The 15,296-nt window shown below is 52.8% G+C and overlaps 1 protein-coding gene across 2 annotated transcripts in view; it reads left to right on the top strand.

Moving 5' to 3' along the window:
- LOC140389567 (rho guanine nucleotide exchange factor 26-like) overlaps window positions 1–15,296 on the top strand; it is a 274,737-nt gene that overhangs the window by 223,275 nt on the left and 36,166 nt on the right. For both annotated transcript variants that reach the window (XM_072473800.1, XM_072473799.1), the window contains exon 12: window positions 10,962–11,171. In XM_072473800.1, the coding sequence (XP_072329901.1) occupies window positions 10,962–11,171 (210 nt within the window). The remainder of the gene's footprint in view (window positions 1–10,961; window positions 11,172–15,296) is intronic.

Raw genomic sequence — 15,296 nt, 5'->3', positions numbered from 1 at the left:
CACCGACACACACACCGACACACACACACCGTACACGCACACACCGACACACACACACACATACCGACACGCACACACATACCGACACACACACACACATACTGACTCACACATACCGACACACACACATACCGACACACACACACACACACCGACACACACACACACATACCGACACACACACACACACCGACACACACATACCGACATACACACACACATACCGACACATACACACATACCGACACACACACACACACACATACCGACACACACACACATACCGACACACACATACCGACATACACACACCGACACACACACACATACCGACACACACACACCGACACACACTGACGCACACACACCCTACACGCACACACCGACACACACACACATACCGACACGCACACACATACCGACACACACACACACACACCGACACACACATACCGACATACACACACACATACTGACACACACACACATACCGACACACACACACATACCGACACACACACACATACCGACACACACATACCGACATACACATACACTGACACACACACATACCGACACACACACACATACCGACACACACATACCAACATACACACATACGTTTACTGACACACACACATACCGACACGCACACTCATACCGACACAGACACACATACTGACTCACACATACCGACACACACACACATACTGACGCACACACACACATACACACGTACCGACACACACACACCGACACACACACACATACCGACACACACACACCGACACACACACTGACGCACACACACCCTACACGCACACACCGACACACACACACATACCGACACGCACACACATACCGACACACACACACATACTGACTCACACATACCGACACACACACACCGACACACACACACATACCGACACGCACACACATACCGACACACACACACACACATACTGACTCACACATACCGACACACACACATACCGACACACACACACACATACCGCCACACACACACACACACCGACACACACACACACATACCGACACACACACACACACCGACACACACATACCGACATACACACACACATACCGACACACACACACACATACCGACACACACACGCGCACACACATACCGACACACACACACATACCGACACACAAATACCGACATACACATACACTGACACACACACATACCGACACACACACACATACCGACACACACATACCAACATACACACATACGTTTACTGACACACACACATACCGACACGCACACTCATACTGACACACACACACATACTGACTCACACATACCGACACACACACATACTGACGCACACACACACATACACACACGTACCGACACTCACACACCGACACACACACACATATCGACACACACACACCGACACACACACTGACGCACACACACCCTACACGCACACACCGACACACACACACATACCGACACGCACACACATACCGACACACACACACATACTGACTCACACATACCGACACACACATACCGACACACACACACACACACCGCCACACACACACACCGACACACACCGACACACACATACCGCCACACACACACACATATATACACACATACCGACACACACACACACCGACACACACATACCGACACACACACACCGACAGACACACGTACCGACTCACATCAACACACACACAAAGAAATGAGCGCGACAAAGGGGTAAATCCTCCAGTCCTGCCCGCCGCGGGAATCAATTTCAAGGACCATAGATAGGTCCGTTACCTTGGTCAGGAATTTCCAATCTGGGGGTGGCCAGGCGCCACCAGAAAATCCCGCCCAAAGCCTTGGTAAATATCCTAGAGCCATTGTCTTCATAAACTGCAAACAGTCTCGATGGAACCGAAAGGATTCATCTGAAACAGGTTTGTTTGGATTTCGAACATTAAGCGAACCCAGAAATGAACAGTGCTCCGGGAAGCAGCTGGCTGCCAAGTAGATGACATCACATTTTACCGCAGCAAAACATAGCGTTCAGCACCGCAAGTGCATGTTTGATTTTGCTTTCCAACTGCAATCAAATTAGTCTCCCTGTTAGTCCCTTCCCCAATTTGTATTTCTCCTTTCAAGTATTTGTCCAATTCCCTTCCGAAAGCTATCATTGAATCTGGTTCCACTGCCCTTCGAGGCAACGTAATCCAGAATCCGCTGTTTTAAAAAATACAATCTCCTCATCTGCCCCTCTGGCTCTTTCGTCGACTATCGTCAAACCTGTGTTTGGAACTCATTCCCTTCTTGTTCAGGGAATGTTTCCCAGTGGAGCTGCACATCTCCCTGAATCTGCATTGACCTCACTGACCCTGGCTGTGTTCCAGATGAGGGGGTCGTTGGGTGGCGATTGACTTTGCCTTTAGAAGCGTCTCAAAAGGGGCGGGTAATGCAGAACAATGCCAGCAGCGCGGGTTCAATTCCCGTCCCAGCCTCCCCGAACAAGCGCCGGAATGTGGCGACTGGGGGGCTTTTCACAGTAACTTCATTGAAGCCTACTTGTGACAGTAAGCGATTATTATTATTGTTAGACAACTGGAGAGGTGGCCACTGAAAGGTAAAATGCTCTTCCCCTGCAAGCCCGTCTGAGAGTTCCAGCTTTCTGTAGCCACTCTTCACTTTTCAGTCCACCCAACTCTGTTGGCTTCTCATCCATGGGGCCTTACCTCAAAAACAACCTTCACTGGTGTGACATCATGATAGCAATACATCCCGGGTGCTTCAACATCAGAAGCATCTGTCCATGACAGTATCGGCAGGAGTGACCAGCGCTCAGTCCTTGTGGAGACAAGGTCCCGTCTTCACATTAAGGGTACCCTGGGTTATGTGCTGTGACACTATCAGCCTCCTAAATGGGATAGATTCAGAATAAATCTAGGAACTCAAAAGTAGGCATCCATGAGGTGCTACCATCAGCAGAGCAGAATTGTATTTAACCACAATCTGTAACCTCATTGGCCAGCATCTCCCGCACCCGACCTTTACCGCCAAGCCAAGGGATGGTTCACTGAAGAGTGCAGGAGGGCATGCCAGAAGCAGCGCCAGACATGAGGTGTCAACCTGGTGCAGCTGCAACACAGAACCACACACAACCAATGGCAGTACCGTGTAATAGACAGAGCTAAGCAATCTCACAAGATCTAAGTTCTGCAGTCCTGTCACGTCCAGTCGTGAATGGTGGTGGACAATTGCACAATTGTACCGGAGCAATAGGCTCCACCACTATCACCATTCTCAATGGTGGGGGAGCACATCCAGGGAAAAGATTTGTCTACAGCCAGAAGCACAGAGTGGATGTTCCATCTCGGCCTCCTCCTGATGTGCCCAGATGTCAGTCTTCAGCCAATCGGATTCATTCCACGTGATATCAAGAAATGGCTGAAGGCGCTGGATACTGCAAAGGCTGTGGACCATGACAACATTCCAGCAATAGCGATCCGGTGTGATTTCCAGAGCTATCCGCGCCCCTAGCCAAGCTGTTCCAGTTCTGCTACAACACTGGCACCTACCTGGCAATGTGGAAAATTCCAGTACTCAAAATGCCAGACGAATCCAGCCAATTAACATCTCATTAGTTTACTCTCCACCATCAGTACAGTGATGAAAGGTGTCACTGACGGTGTTCTTACACCAGTAAACTGCTCGCTGACGCTCAGCTTGGGTTCCACCAGGGTCACTGTGCTCCTGACCTCATTACAGCCTTGGTCCAAACATGGACAAAGAGCTGAATTCCAGAGGTGAGGTGAGAGGTACTGCCCTTGACATCAAGGCAGCATTTAGTGGCCATCAAAGGGCCCTGGCAAAATTGAAGTTAGTGGAAATCGAGGGAAAACTCTCACTGGTCGCAGTCATACCAGACACTAAGGAAGATGTTTGTGGGTGTTGGAAGCCAATCTCAGTGTTAGGACAGCACTCAGCACAACAGGAGCTCCTCAGGGCAGCGTCCCAGGCCCAACCATTTCAACTCCTTCATCAACGACCATCCTTCCACCATAAGGTCAGAAGTAGGGATCTTCTCTGATGACTGCACAATGTTCAGCACCATTCACGAATCCTCAGATACTGAAGCAGTCATGTCCAAATGCAGTGAAGACTCGGACAATATCCTGGCTTATGCTGACAAGTAGCAAGTAACATTCAACTTTTTTTTGTAAATTTAGTGTATCCATTTCTTTTTTTCCAATTAAGGGGCAATTTAGCGTGGCTAATTCATCTACCTTGTACATTTTTGGGGGTCGTGGGGATGAGACCCACGCAGACACGTGGAGAATGTGCAAACTCCACATGGACAGTGGCTCCGGGCTGGGATCGAACGCGAGTCCTCGACGCTGTGAGGCTAACCATTGCACCACCGTGTTGCCCGCAAGTAACATTCACAGCAAACAAGTGCCAAGTGATGACCATCTCCAACAAGACAGAATCTAAACAACTCGCCATGACTTTCATTGGCATCAAATCCTCCATTATTAACATGCTGGGGAATACCATTGACCAGAAGCTTATTTGGACTTCAATACTGTGTCGATAAGAGCAGGTCAGAGATTGGGAATTCACAAGTCACTCAAGGTCCTGACCCCCCAAAGCCTGTTCACCATCTACAGGGCACAAGTCAGGAGTGTGATGGAATACTCTCCACTTGCCTGGATGAGTGAAGCTCTAACAACACTCAAGAAGCTCGACACCATCCAGGACAAAGGTAGCACACCATCCTGGAGCGGCAGTGGCCTGGATTAGCGCGGGGCCGGCGCGTTCAAATTTTCACTTCCTCTGCCGCTGACAGCAGGGGATGTATCATCTACAAGATACATGGCAGCACGCCAAAGCTCCTTCGACAGAACCTTCCAGAACGGTGATCTTTACCACTTAGAGGGGCAAGAGCAACAGACACATGGGAACACCAGAAGCTACAAGTTCCCCTCCAGGTCACACGCCATTTCTTCTTTGTCTTGGGATCAAAATACTAAAATTCCCTTCTTACCAGCACTGTGGATGTACCGAGTATGAAGGATAGGAATCCTGGGCGGGATTCTCTAAGCCCTGGGCCGGGCCGGAGAAACCCTGCGACCAGGCCACACCGCCACCGACGCCGGCTGCGGAGAATCGGCGCCATTGGGGCCGCGCGTGGTTGGCGCGGCGCCGGTCGCGGGCCCCTCTAAGCGATTCTCGGGCCGGGATGGGCCGAGCGGCCGTCGTGTAAACGCTGAGTCCCGCCGGCGCCGTTCTAACCTGCTCTCAGCCGGCGGGAACTCAGCGTGGAAGGGTAGGGTGGCGGCCTGTGGTGAGGCGGGGGGGCGGGGTGGCTCCGACCCTTGCGGGGGGGGGGGGGGGGGCATCCGATGTGGCCTGGCCCACAATTGGGGCCCACCAATCGACGGGCCGGCCTCTCTGGCTGGGGGCCTCCTTTCCTACGCGCCGGCCCCTGTAGCCCTGCGCCATTTCCTGTCGGGGCGTTTTAGGAAGCCACTGCCGCTCTAGCGCTGTGCTGGCCCCATGTAGGGGCCAGAATTAGACCTGGCAGCGGCGTTTACGATGGCGTGGACACTCTGCTGCAGGATGAGAGAATCCCGCCCCCTATGGTAATGCTTCACATTTCTCAGGATTTCATGAGCTACCTGGCATGTGCTTCAGCATATGTTTTCTGTGAAGAAGCTGGAACCCAGCCTTGCAAAGCTCTTCAGCCCTAATATATATGCTAATAATGTCAGTCAGGGGAGCTCTATGCCGTAAATTTATCTTCGCTGCTTTGCTCAAATATATCATTACCTGGAAATGCAGGATATAGCAACCCACTTAATTGGAGGCTCTTCCATAAATATTCACTCCCTCCATTGCTGATACACAGTAGCAGCCATGTGTACCATCTACAAGATGCACTGGAGGAACACAAAATGTTCAGCATATAAAGAGTTAATGTCATGTTACAATTAACCACCAGATGTGCACAATTGCTTCACAGCTCCAGGGTCCCAGGTTCGATTCCCGGCTTGGGTCACTGTCTGTGCAGAGTCTGCACATCCTCCCCGTGTGTGCGTGGGTTTCCTCCGGGTGCTCCGGTTTCCTCCCACAGTCCAAAGATGTGCAGGTTAGGTGGATTGGCCATGATAAATTGCCCTTAGTGTCCAAAATTGCCCTTAGTGTTGGGTGGGGTTACTGGGTTATGGGGATAGGGTGGAGGTGTTGACCTTGGGTGTGGTGATCTTTCCAAGAGCCGGTGCAGACTCGATGGGCCGAATGGTCTCCTTCTGCACTGTAAGTTTTATGATGGAGCTAGATGCAGTACTATATAAAGCACTGACTATCAGGCTTCTGCGAGATAGGAGAGATCTAGAGAGGATAGAGTTAGAGTGTAGAGACTAGTGTTAGTAGAGTTTGATTTTGATTTGATTTATTGTCACATGTACCGAAGTACAGTGAAAAGTATTTTTCTGGTACATCGACAAACAGTGATTGGTTACAGATGTAGATTACTATAATTATTGTTTACTATAGGAGTAAGTGGTGGAGCTTAACTTAAGTAGTGTAAATAAAAGTTAGCTTTGCTAATGAACTTAACTTCTGTGGTCTTTGTGAACACTACGACATCCATCCTGAAAACAGAATCGCAAAGAACACTACAACCACGGCTGTTTTCAAGCATCTTCCAAACTCACGACCGCGACCATCCTGAAGGGCAAGGGCAGCAGACACGTGGGGAACACGCTGGAATTATTCTCCAACCCACTCACCACCCTGACTCGGAAATATATCGCTGTTCCTTCACTGTCGCTGGGTCAAAGTCCTGGAACTCCCTCCCTAACAGCGCAGTGGGTGTACCTACTCCAAAGACACTGCAGCGGTTCAAGAAGGCAGCTCACCACCACCTTCCCAAGGGCAGTTAGTGATGGACAATAAATGTTGGCCTTCATAGAATCAAAGATGCCCTCACCACATTAACAATAAAATATAAAGGGCGGGATTCTCCGTTGCCCGACGGCGATATTGTAATCGGCGATCAGGCGGAGAATCCCTTCCGACTCCAAAATCGTGAGCAGCGCCAGTTTGACACCGGTTTTCGAGTCACCGCTCCCCTCTGAAATGGTGTCATCGCGTCACGCCGCACGCCATTGAAATGGCGTTGGTGCGTCATCGGAAGGCCCTCCCGCGATGCAGCCCCCCCCGATGGGCTGAGTTCCCGACCGCGCGATTGATGTGCGATCTGAGCAGTTGGGAACGCGGCGTGGCTGCTGCGGACTCGGCCGGGATCCGTGCTGCTGGCCGCGGGGGGGGGGGGGCTTCCGCGAGGAATGGGGGGACTGGGGGGTAGGGAATGACTTGTGGGGTGATTTTGTGACAGGTCGGATCCGCGCATTGCCGGCGCCATGTTTTACGGCACGGCCATTCTTGCTGTGGGAGCCGCGGGGGGGGGGGGGGGGGGAGGGTGTCACCCAGCTGCTAGCCTCTCACCGGTCCCAGAACCGGTGAGGGTTCAGCACTGATTTTGGCATCATAAAACGCCCTCGGAGTCTCAGTTTCAGCCGGCACTTAGCCGCTGAAACGGAGAATGCAGCCCCGGAATTTACAACTTGTTGCCAGACCGGTCGGCGAGCACAGTTCGGAAGGGTGAATGGGATTTGGTGTCAGTTATAGGCTGCAGATAGCAGACTGTTGGTTCATGTCAAATATATGGAAGGTGTCCAAATAATTTTATCCATGACCACCCAATTCCCCAGAGCTCCTGTCTTCAAGCCCAAACCCAAAATTACACTCGGACACGTTTAATAGAGCATCCTCTATCTTAAATACAGATGCAGAAATTTAGAGGGAAATGTGCTTCGGCCATTTCTGATTTTTAATGTATTAAAGGTTTATCTCTAATAAAATACTAATCAATTAAGTCATGTCTAAAAATCAAGGGTGTGGCTGCCCAGGCCTGTTTAGTGGCTCTATATCTTCAAAAGGGCTATCATGAATTCAGGGGTGACAGAAGTAAGATTGGCTTGTGTGGAACATAAACGTCAGGACAGACCAGTCAGTGCTGTATAATTCAATAATTGCTTCATTTTGCGAGTGCTGCAGCTTTAATCACATTCCCTTGCCAAATCCTTGAGCACCCGTAATTGGGCCCCTTCAACCCAATTAACAATGACGTTAGGATTTCGGAGCATAAACAGACCTGTGTTGATTGAAAGCAGCTTGCAGTGGGGGTTGGGTAAATCTGCGTTCATTGTAGTCTGGGAGGTTGTCTTCGTCTCTGGGTTATTCCAACACTTGCCTGAGATCAAGGCAGGAAGTGAATTAATGGCGTTGTTGAGACCTCGCTAACTCTGTGGCAATGTTTACCTTTTTATTCAGTCCAAGGGCTCCTTTAACTTGGACAGTTTGCGTGCAGGGGAGCTGCTGAAGGGTCCAGATGTGAAATTAGGAGGTCTGATCAGTAGGTTTGCAGGTGACAGGAAAAGTGGGCGTGCGGTAAGGAACGAGGAGGAAAGCCTTGGGCTATGGGACGACATAGAGGGGCTGATGAGATGGGCAAACAAGTGGCAAATGGAATTCAAACCTGAAAAGTGTACGGTGAAACATCTTTGGAGAACAAACAAGGCAAGGAAATATGCAACGAACGATAGGATGCTAGGAGGGACCAGAGGCACTTTGGGCGCATGTTCATAGGTCACTGAAGACAGCAGGATAGGTAGATAATCATAGAATTTACCGTGCAGCAGGAGGCCATTCGGCCCATCGAGTCTGCACCGGCTCTTTGAAAGAGCACCTAACCCAAACACACACCTCCACCCTATCCCCACAACCCAGTAACCCCACCCAACGCTAAGGGCAATTTTGAACACTTAAGGGCAATTTAGCATGGCCAATCCACCTAACCTGCACATCTTTGGACTGGAGGAGGAAACCGGAGCACCCGGAGGAAACCCACGCACACACGGGGAGAACGTGCCGACTCCGCACAGACAGTGAACCAAGCCGGGAATCGAACCTGGGACCCTGGAGCTGTGAAGCAATTGTGCTAACCACCATGCTACCGTGCTGTATTCTCCCTCCGTGTACCCGAACAGGCGCCGGAGTGTGGCGACTCGGGGATTTTCACAGTAACTTCATTGCAGTGTTAATGCAAGTCTACTTGTGACATTAATACAGATTTTTATTATTACTTGCCTTTATTAGCCGAGGCATAGAATATAAGAGCAGGGAGGTTATGACCGAGCTGTATAAAGCGCTCGTTAGGCCACAGCTAAAGTATTATGTGTAGTTCTGGTCGCCACTCTATAGGAAGGATGTGATTGCACTAGAGAGGATGCAGAAGAGATTCACCAGGATGTTGCCTGGGCTGGAGCATTTCCGTTATGAAGACAGGCTGGTTAGCTATTGGAGCAGACGAGGCTGAGTGGAGACCAAACTGAGCTGTACAAGATTATGAGGAACATAGATAGGGTAGATAGGAAGAAACCTTTCTTCTTAACAGGGGGGTCATTAACCAGGGGCATAGCCTTAAGGTAAGTAGCGGGGGATTTAGAGGGGATTTGAGGAAAAACCTTTTCACGCAAAGCATGGTGTAAATGTGGAACTCACTGCCTGAAAGGGTGGGAGAGGCCGGAACCCTGATGAGCATTTAAATGAGTACTTGAAATGCCAGAACGTACGAGGCTACAGACCAAGTGCTGGACAATGGGTTTAGAATAGATAGGTGCTTGACGGTCAGCATAGACACGATGGGCTGAAGGGCCTCTCTCCGTGCTGCATGGGTGGGCGCTTACCAGAACCTGGCAAAGTGTCAGACCCACACTGAAAACTGGCACCGAATACTTCAGTTTCACAGACCTGTTTTCTCACGGAATTTTCAATATATTTGCCAGAGTAAAGCCAGTGGGAGTGGTTTACTCCGGCAGGGCAAGGACACTTCAAGCCGGGAACCGCCTCCACATAGATCGGGTGCCATCTTTACCGTGGCGCCACGGTAGCACAGTGGTTAGCAGTGTTGCTTCACAGCGCCAGGGTCCCAGGTTCGATTCCCGGCCTGGGTCACTGTCTGTGCGGAGTCTGCACGTTCTCCCCGTGTCTGCGTGGGTTTCCTCCGGGTGCTCTGGTTCCTCCCACAAATCCCGAAAGACGTGCTTGTTAGGTGAATTGGACATTCTGAATTCTCCCTCTGTGTACCCAAACAGGCGGCGGAATGTGGCGTCTAGGACATTTCCGTGGTAACCTCATTGCAGTGTTAATGGAAGCCTACTTGTGACAATAAAAATGATTATTATAAAGGGTGCCCCGACCAGTGCAGTGCAACGGCCCCCCAGCCTACATAATGGCGGTCTCGGGGGCTGTCTCCCGCCCCCCCCCCCCCCGAACACTTATTGCCGGCACAGCGCTACCTCTACAAACATTTTTCGCTGGCGCCAACCTGTGCTTATTAATAATAATAATCTTTATTGTCACAAGTAGGCTTACATTAACAAGGCAATGAAGTTACTGTGAAAAGCCCCCCTCCCCTGTGGGGGCTATACTTACCTTTGCGCCATCGGGGAGGAGGGGCGGGAGGAATCCCCTCGACTGATGCCCGTTTTTACAAACCTGTTGTCAACCTCACTGACATGACGTCACATCGTTGAGGTATAAAAACTCAGTGAGGGCGATCGTGTCGCAGGGGATGCTCAGTGAGTGTATTAACATGTATTTAAATGACGTTCCTGCCTTTTCTGGGCGTGAACCTTGTTATGTCACCAGCGAGGGGCACAGAAAATCAGAAAATGCGTTTTCTGATTCTCGCAGGATTTTCCACCGGCGGCGCTGTTCCCCATGACAACGAATGGGGTTTAGAAATCAGCCCCCTGTATTTTATGTTAAGTTGGGTTTTTTTGTCACTAATGATTTCTTTTATCCCCATATTCTTGTGTTCCAGCGAGGACAGTTACAGTGTGACCGATTACGCCATGAGGGATTTGCTACAGGTGGAACCCTGTGAGGCCGAGGAACTAAATCTATCTCCCATGAAGACAGCTCCTGGCATGTTGTATTCCCGGCAGAGCTCCTTCAATCACCTCTTTCGGCTCACTATGCTCAGTAATCATGCTGGAGAGAAGGTGGTGATGGTCTTTGGAGCAGAATCACCGTGAGTACCGTCCCCTCTGCATCTTAGTTTGTATCTCCGTCCCGCTGCATCTTAGTTTGTATCTCCGTCCCTCTGCATCTTACTTTGCAACTCCGTCCCTCTGTGTTATAGTTTGTATCTCCGTCCCTCTGCATCTTAGTTTGTATCTCCGTCCCTCTGTGTTATAGTTTGTATCTCCGTCCCACTGCATCTTACTTTGCAACTCCGTCCCTCTCCATCTTAGTTTGTATCTCCGTCCCTCTGCATCTTAGTTTGTATCTCCGTCCCTCTGCATCTTAGTTTGTATCTCCGTCCCTCTGCATCTTAGTTTGTATTTCCGTCCCCCTGCATCTTAGTTTGTATCTCCGTCCCTCTGCATCTTAGTTTGTATCTCCGTCCCTCTGCATCTTAGTTTGTAACTCTGTCCCTCTGCATTTTAGTTTGTATCTCCGTCCCTCTGCATCTTAGTTTATATCTCCGTCCCTCTAAATTATAGTTTGTATCTCCGTCCCTCTGCATCTTAGTTTGTATCTCCGTCCCTCTGCATCTTACTTTGCAACTCCGTCCCTCTCCATCTTAGTTTGTATCTCCGTCCCTCTCCATCTTAGTTTGTATCTCTGTCCCTCTGTGTTACAGTTTGTAACTCCGTCCCTCTGCATCTTAGTTTGTATCTCCGTCCCTCTGCATCTTAGTTTGTATCTCCGTCCCTCTGCATCTTAGTTTGTATCTCCGTCCCTCTGCATCTTAGTTTGTATCTCCGTCCCTCTGCATCTTAGTTTGTATCTCCATCCCTCTGCATCTTAGTTTGTATCTCCGTCCCCTCTGCATCTTAGTTTGTATCTCCGTCCCTCTGCATCTTACTTTGCAACTCCGTCCCCCTGTGTTATAGTTTGTATTTCCGTCCCGCTGCATCTTAGTTTGTATCTCCGTCCCTCTGCATCTTACTTTGCAACTCCGTCCCTCTGTGTTATAGTTTTGTACCTCCATCCCTCTGCATCTTAGTTTGTATCTCCGTCCCTCTGCATCTTAGTTTGTATCTCTGTCCCTGTGTTATAGTTTGTATCTCCGTCCCTCTGCATCTTAGTTAGTATCTCCGTCCCTCTGCATCTTAGTTTGTATCTCTGTCCCTGTGTTATAGTTTGTAACTCCGTCCCTCTGCATCTTAGTTTGTAACTCCGTCCCTCTGCATCTTAGTTTGTATCTCCGTCCCTCTGCATCTTAGTTTGTATCTCCATCCCTCTGCATCTTACTTTGCAACTCTGTCCCTCTGCATCTTAGTTTGTATCTCAGTCCCTCTGCATTTTGTTTGTAACTGGGGCTGGTTTAGCACATTGGGCTAAACAGCTGGCTTGTAATACAGAACAAGGCAGCAACGCAGATTTAATTCCTGTACCAGCCTCCCGAACAGGCAGCGGAATGTGGCGACTAGAGGCTTTTCACAGTAACTTCATTGAAGCCTACTTGTAACGATAAGTGATTATTATTATTAACTCCGTCCTTCCGCGTTTTAGTTTGTACCTCCCTAATCCTTAGTTTCAAGTCTCTCCATGGCTGCCCGCGTACCCCCCCCCCCCCCCCCCCCCCCCCCCCCCCTCCACCCCATCCCCACTTCCCTCCAGTCCTTCAATTTTCAGAACCTGGGGCGTTATTCTCCGACCCCCCGCCGGGTCGGAGAATGGCCGTTGGCCGCCGTGAATCCCGCCCCCGCCCCCGCCGAAGTCTCCGAAGGGAGAAAAGTCGGCGGGGCGTTAATGGCGCCGCTGCCGCGGAGAATGTCACGGGTCTGCGCAAGGCAGCCGATTTTCGGCCTGCCGATATTCTCCCTTCCGGATGGGCCGAAGTCCCGTCGACGTGATGACCGTTCACGTCGACGTGAATCAAACCTCCTTTTCATCGGCGTGACCCGGTGCTCCAGGCTCACGCCGACCAGCGTGGAGGTGAGTGACGGCCTGGGGGGTTGGCTCTGGGCAGGCGATGGCGTGACCGCAGTCTGATTGCGTGAGGAGAGGTGTGTCTCGGGTTGTGTGTGCGTGTGTGCGGCGGGGAGAGGGGGGGGTGGTTAGAGTAGGCTGGGCTCCGGGGGAGTGCCGGGAGGGGGTCCGTGCCGGGGTGGAGGTTGTGGGGGGGGGAGTCCGTGCCGGGGTGGAGGTTGGGGGTTGGGGGGGGGTCCGTGCTGGGGTGGAGGTTGGGGGGGGTCCGTGCCGTGCCGGGGTGGAGGTTGGGGGGGGTTTCCGTGCTGGGGTGGAGGTTGGGGGGGTCCGTGCCGTGCCGGGGTGGATGTTGGGGGGGGGGGGGTCCGTGCTGGGGTGGAGGTTGGGGGGGGTCCGTGCCGTGCCGGGGTGGAGGTTGGGGGTTTGGGGGGGGGTCCGTGCTGGGGTGGAGGTTGGGGGGGGGGGTTCTGTGCCGGGGTGGAGGTTGGTGGGGGGTCCGTGCCGGGGTGGAGGTTGGGGGTTGGGGGGGGGGGTCCGTGCTGGGGTGGAGGTTGGGGGGGGGTCCGTGCCGAGGAGGGGAATGGGAGGGCAAGTGAGTTGGTCCACCTGGCCAGGTGCCAGCCTCCAACAGTTGGACCCATGCGGTCCATGCCACCTGGCTGGGGGGAGGAGGGGATATGGGCAATGATGACATGTCGTCGTTCTCCTCCCCCCCACCAGGCCGTCATGTTTTCAGATCATCCAGCGATGTTGGCCGCCGTGGTGGCAGCCGCTCATGTCTATGTTGCCCTGGATGAGGAGGAGGAGGAGGAGGAGCGTGCCAGAGAGGCGGCGCAGGCTGCCGCAGAGGGGCAGGCGGCAGCCGCCCAGGCTGGAGGGACACCTGACCGACAGGACGAGGAGGGGGAGGAGGACATCGCGGCCCCCACGGCAACGGAGGCACCCGAGGGCACCCCGTGTGTACCGGCCCCGGCAGTCATACCAGGACCTCACGGACCGGGAATGCAGGAGGAGACTCCGGATGAGCCGGGAAACCGTGGCACACATCTGCCACCTGCTGGCACACCTGTCACCGCGTGGCACTGGCGGGGGACACCCTCTCCCCGTGTCCGTCAAGGTTACGGTGGCCCTGAACTTTTATGCAACAGGGTCATTCCAGGCACCGAGTGGGGACCTGTCCGGCATATCGCAGACATCGGTGCACCGGTGCATCCGGGCAGTGACAGATGCCCTATATGCCATGGCGCACCGCTACATCCGCTTCCCCGTGGACCGGGCCAGCCAAGATGCCCGGGCCGTGGGCTTCTCTGCCGTGGCCGGGTTCCCCATGGTCCAGGGCGCAATCGATGGGATGCACGTCGCCGTGCGGCCACCTGCAGATAACAGGGCCGTGTTCACTAATAGGAAGGGGACCTATTCGATGAACGTACAGGTGGTCTGCGACCACCGCATGATGATCCTGCACGTCTGCGCCCGTCACCCAGGCAGTGTACACGACTCATTCGTGTTGTCGCGGTCATCCATCCCCGGCATGTACGAGGGACGCCATCCCCGGCTGAGGGGCTGGTTGCTGGGCGACAGGGGCTACCCATTGCGATCGTGGCTGATGACGCCTATACGGAGGCCACGCAATGAGGCGGAGAACCGCTACAATGATGCCCATGTAGCGACAAGGGGGGTGATCGAGAGGTGCTTTGGTGTGCTGAAGATGCGTTTCAGGTGCCTGGACCTCTCTGGGGGCGCCCTCCAGTATCGGTCAGATAGGGTCGGCCGCATCATTGTGGTGTGCTGCGTCCTGCACAACATAGCCCAGCAGAGGGGCGATGTGCCGCAGGCAGAGGAGAGCGGAGTGGAGGAGCAGCAGGAAGAGGCCCAGTCCTCCCCAGATGAGGGGGATGGGGGCAATGGTCAGGGCAGACGGGGTAGACACAGGCGGGTGGCTGTCCACCGTTACCGGCTGGCCCAGCGGGCACGGGACAGACTGATAGACACCCGCTTCACTGACTAGATGGGCGTGGGAATCGGGTAGTATGGCCACAGACCGCACACCATGGCAACAGCCGACCACCCACACCCCCCACCCATCCACCCACCCAGCACCCTCACCCCCCTCCCCAACCCCACCCACCCCACCTGCATGCACACCACCCTCCCCCCCCCCATTGCCGATCCACCTGCGGCACAACGGGCCGGCTCACACAGTTGCGGGTGGACG

Source organism: Scyliorhinus torazame, chromosome 14 (assembly GCF_047496885.1).
Source record: "Scyliorhinus torazame isolate Kashiwa2021f chromosome 14, sScyTor2.1, whole genome shotgun sequence".
Classification (NCBI taxonomy): Eukaryota; Metazoa; Chordata; class Chondrichthyes; order Carcharhiniformes; family Scyliorhinidae; genus Scyliorhinus; species Scyliorhinus torazame.
Note: the sequence above shows the minus strand (reverse complement) of the source record. Positions and strands in the feature narration are given on the sequence as shown.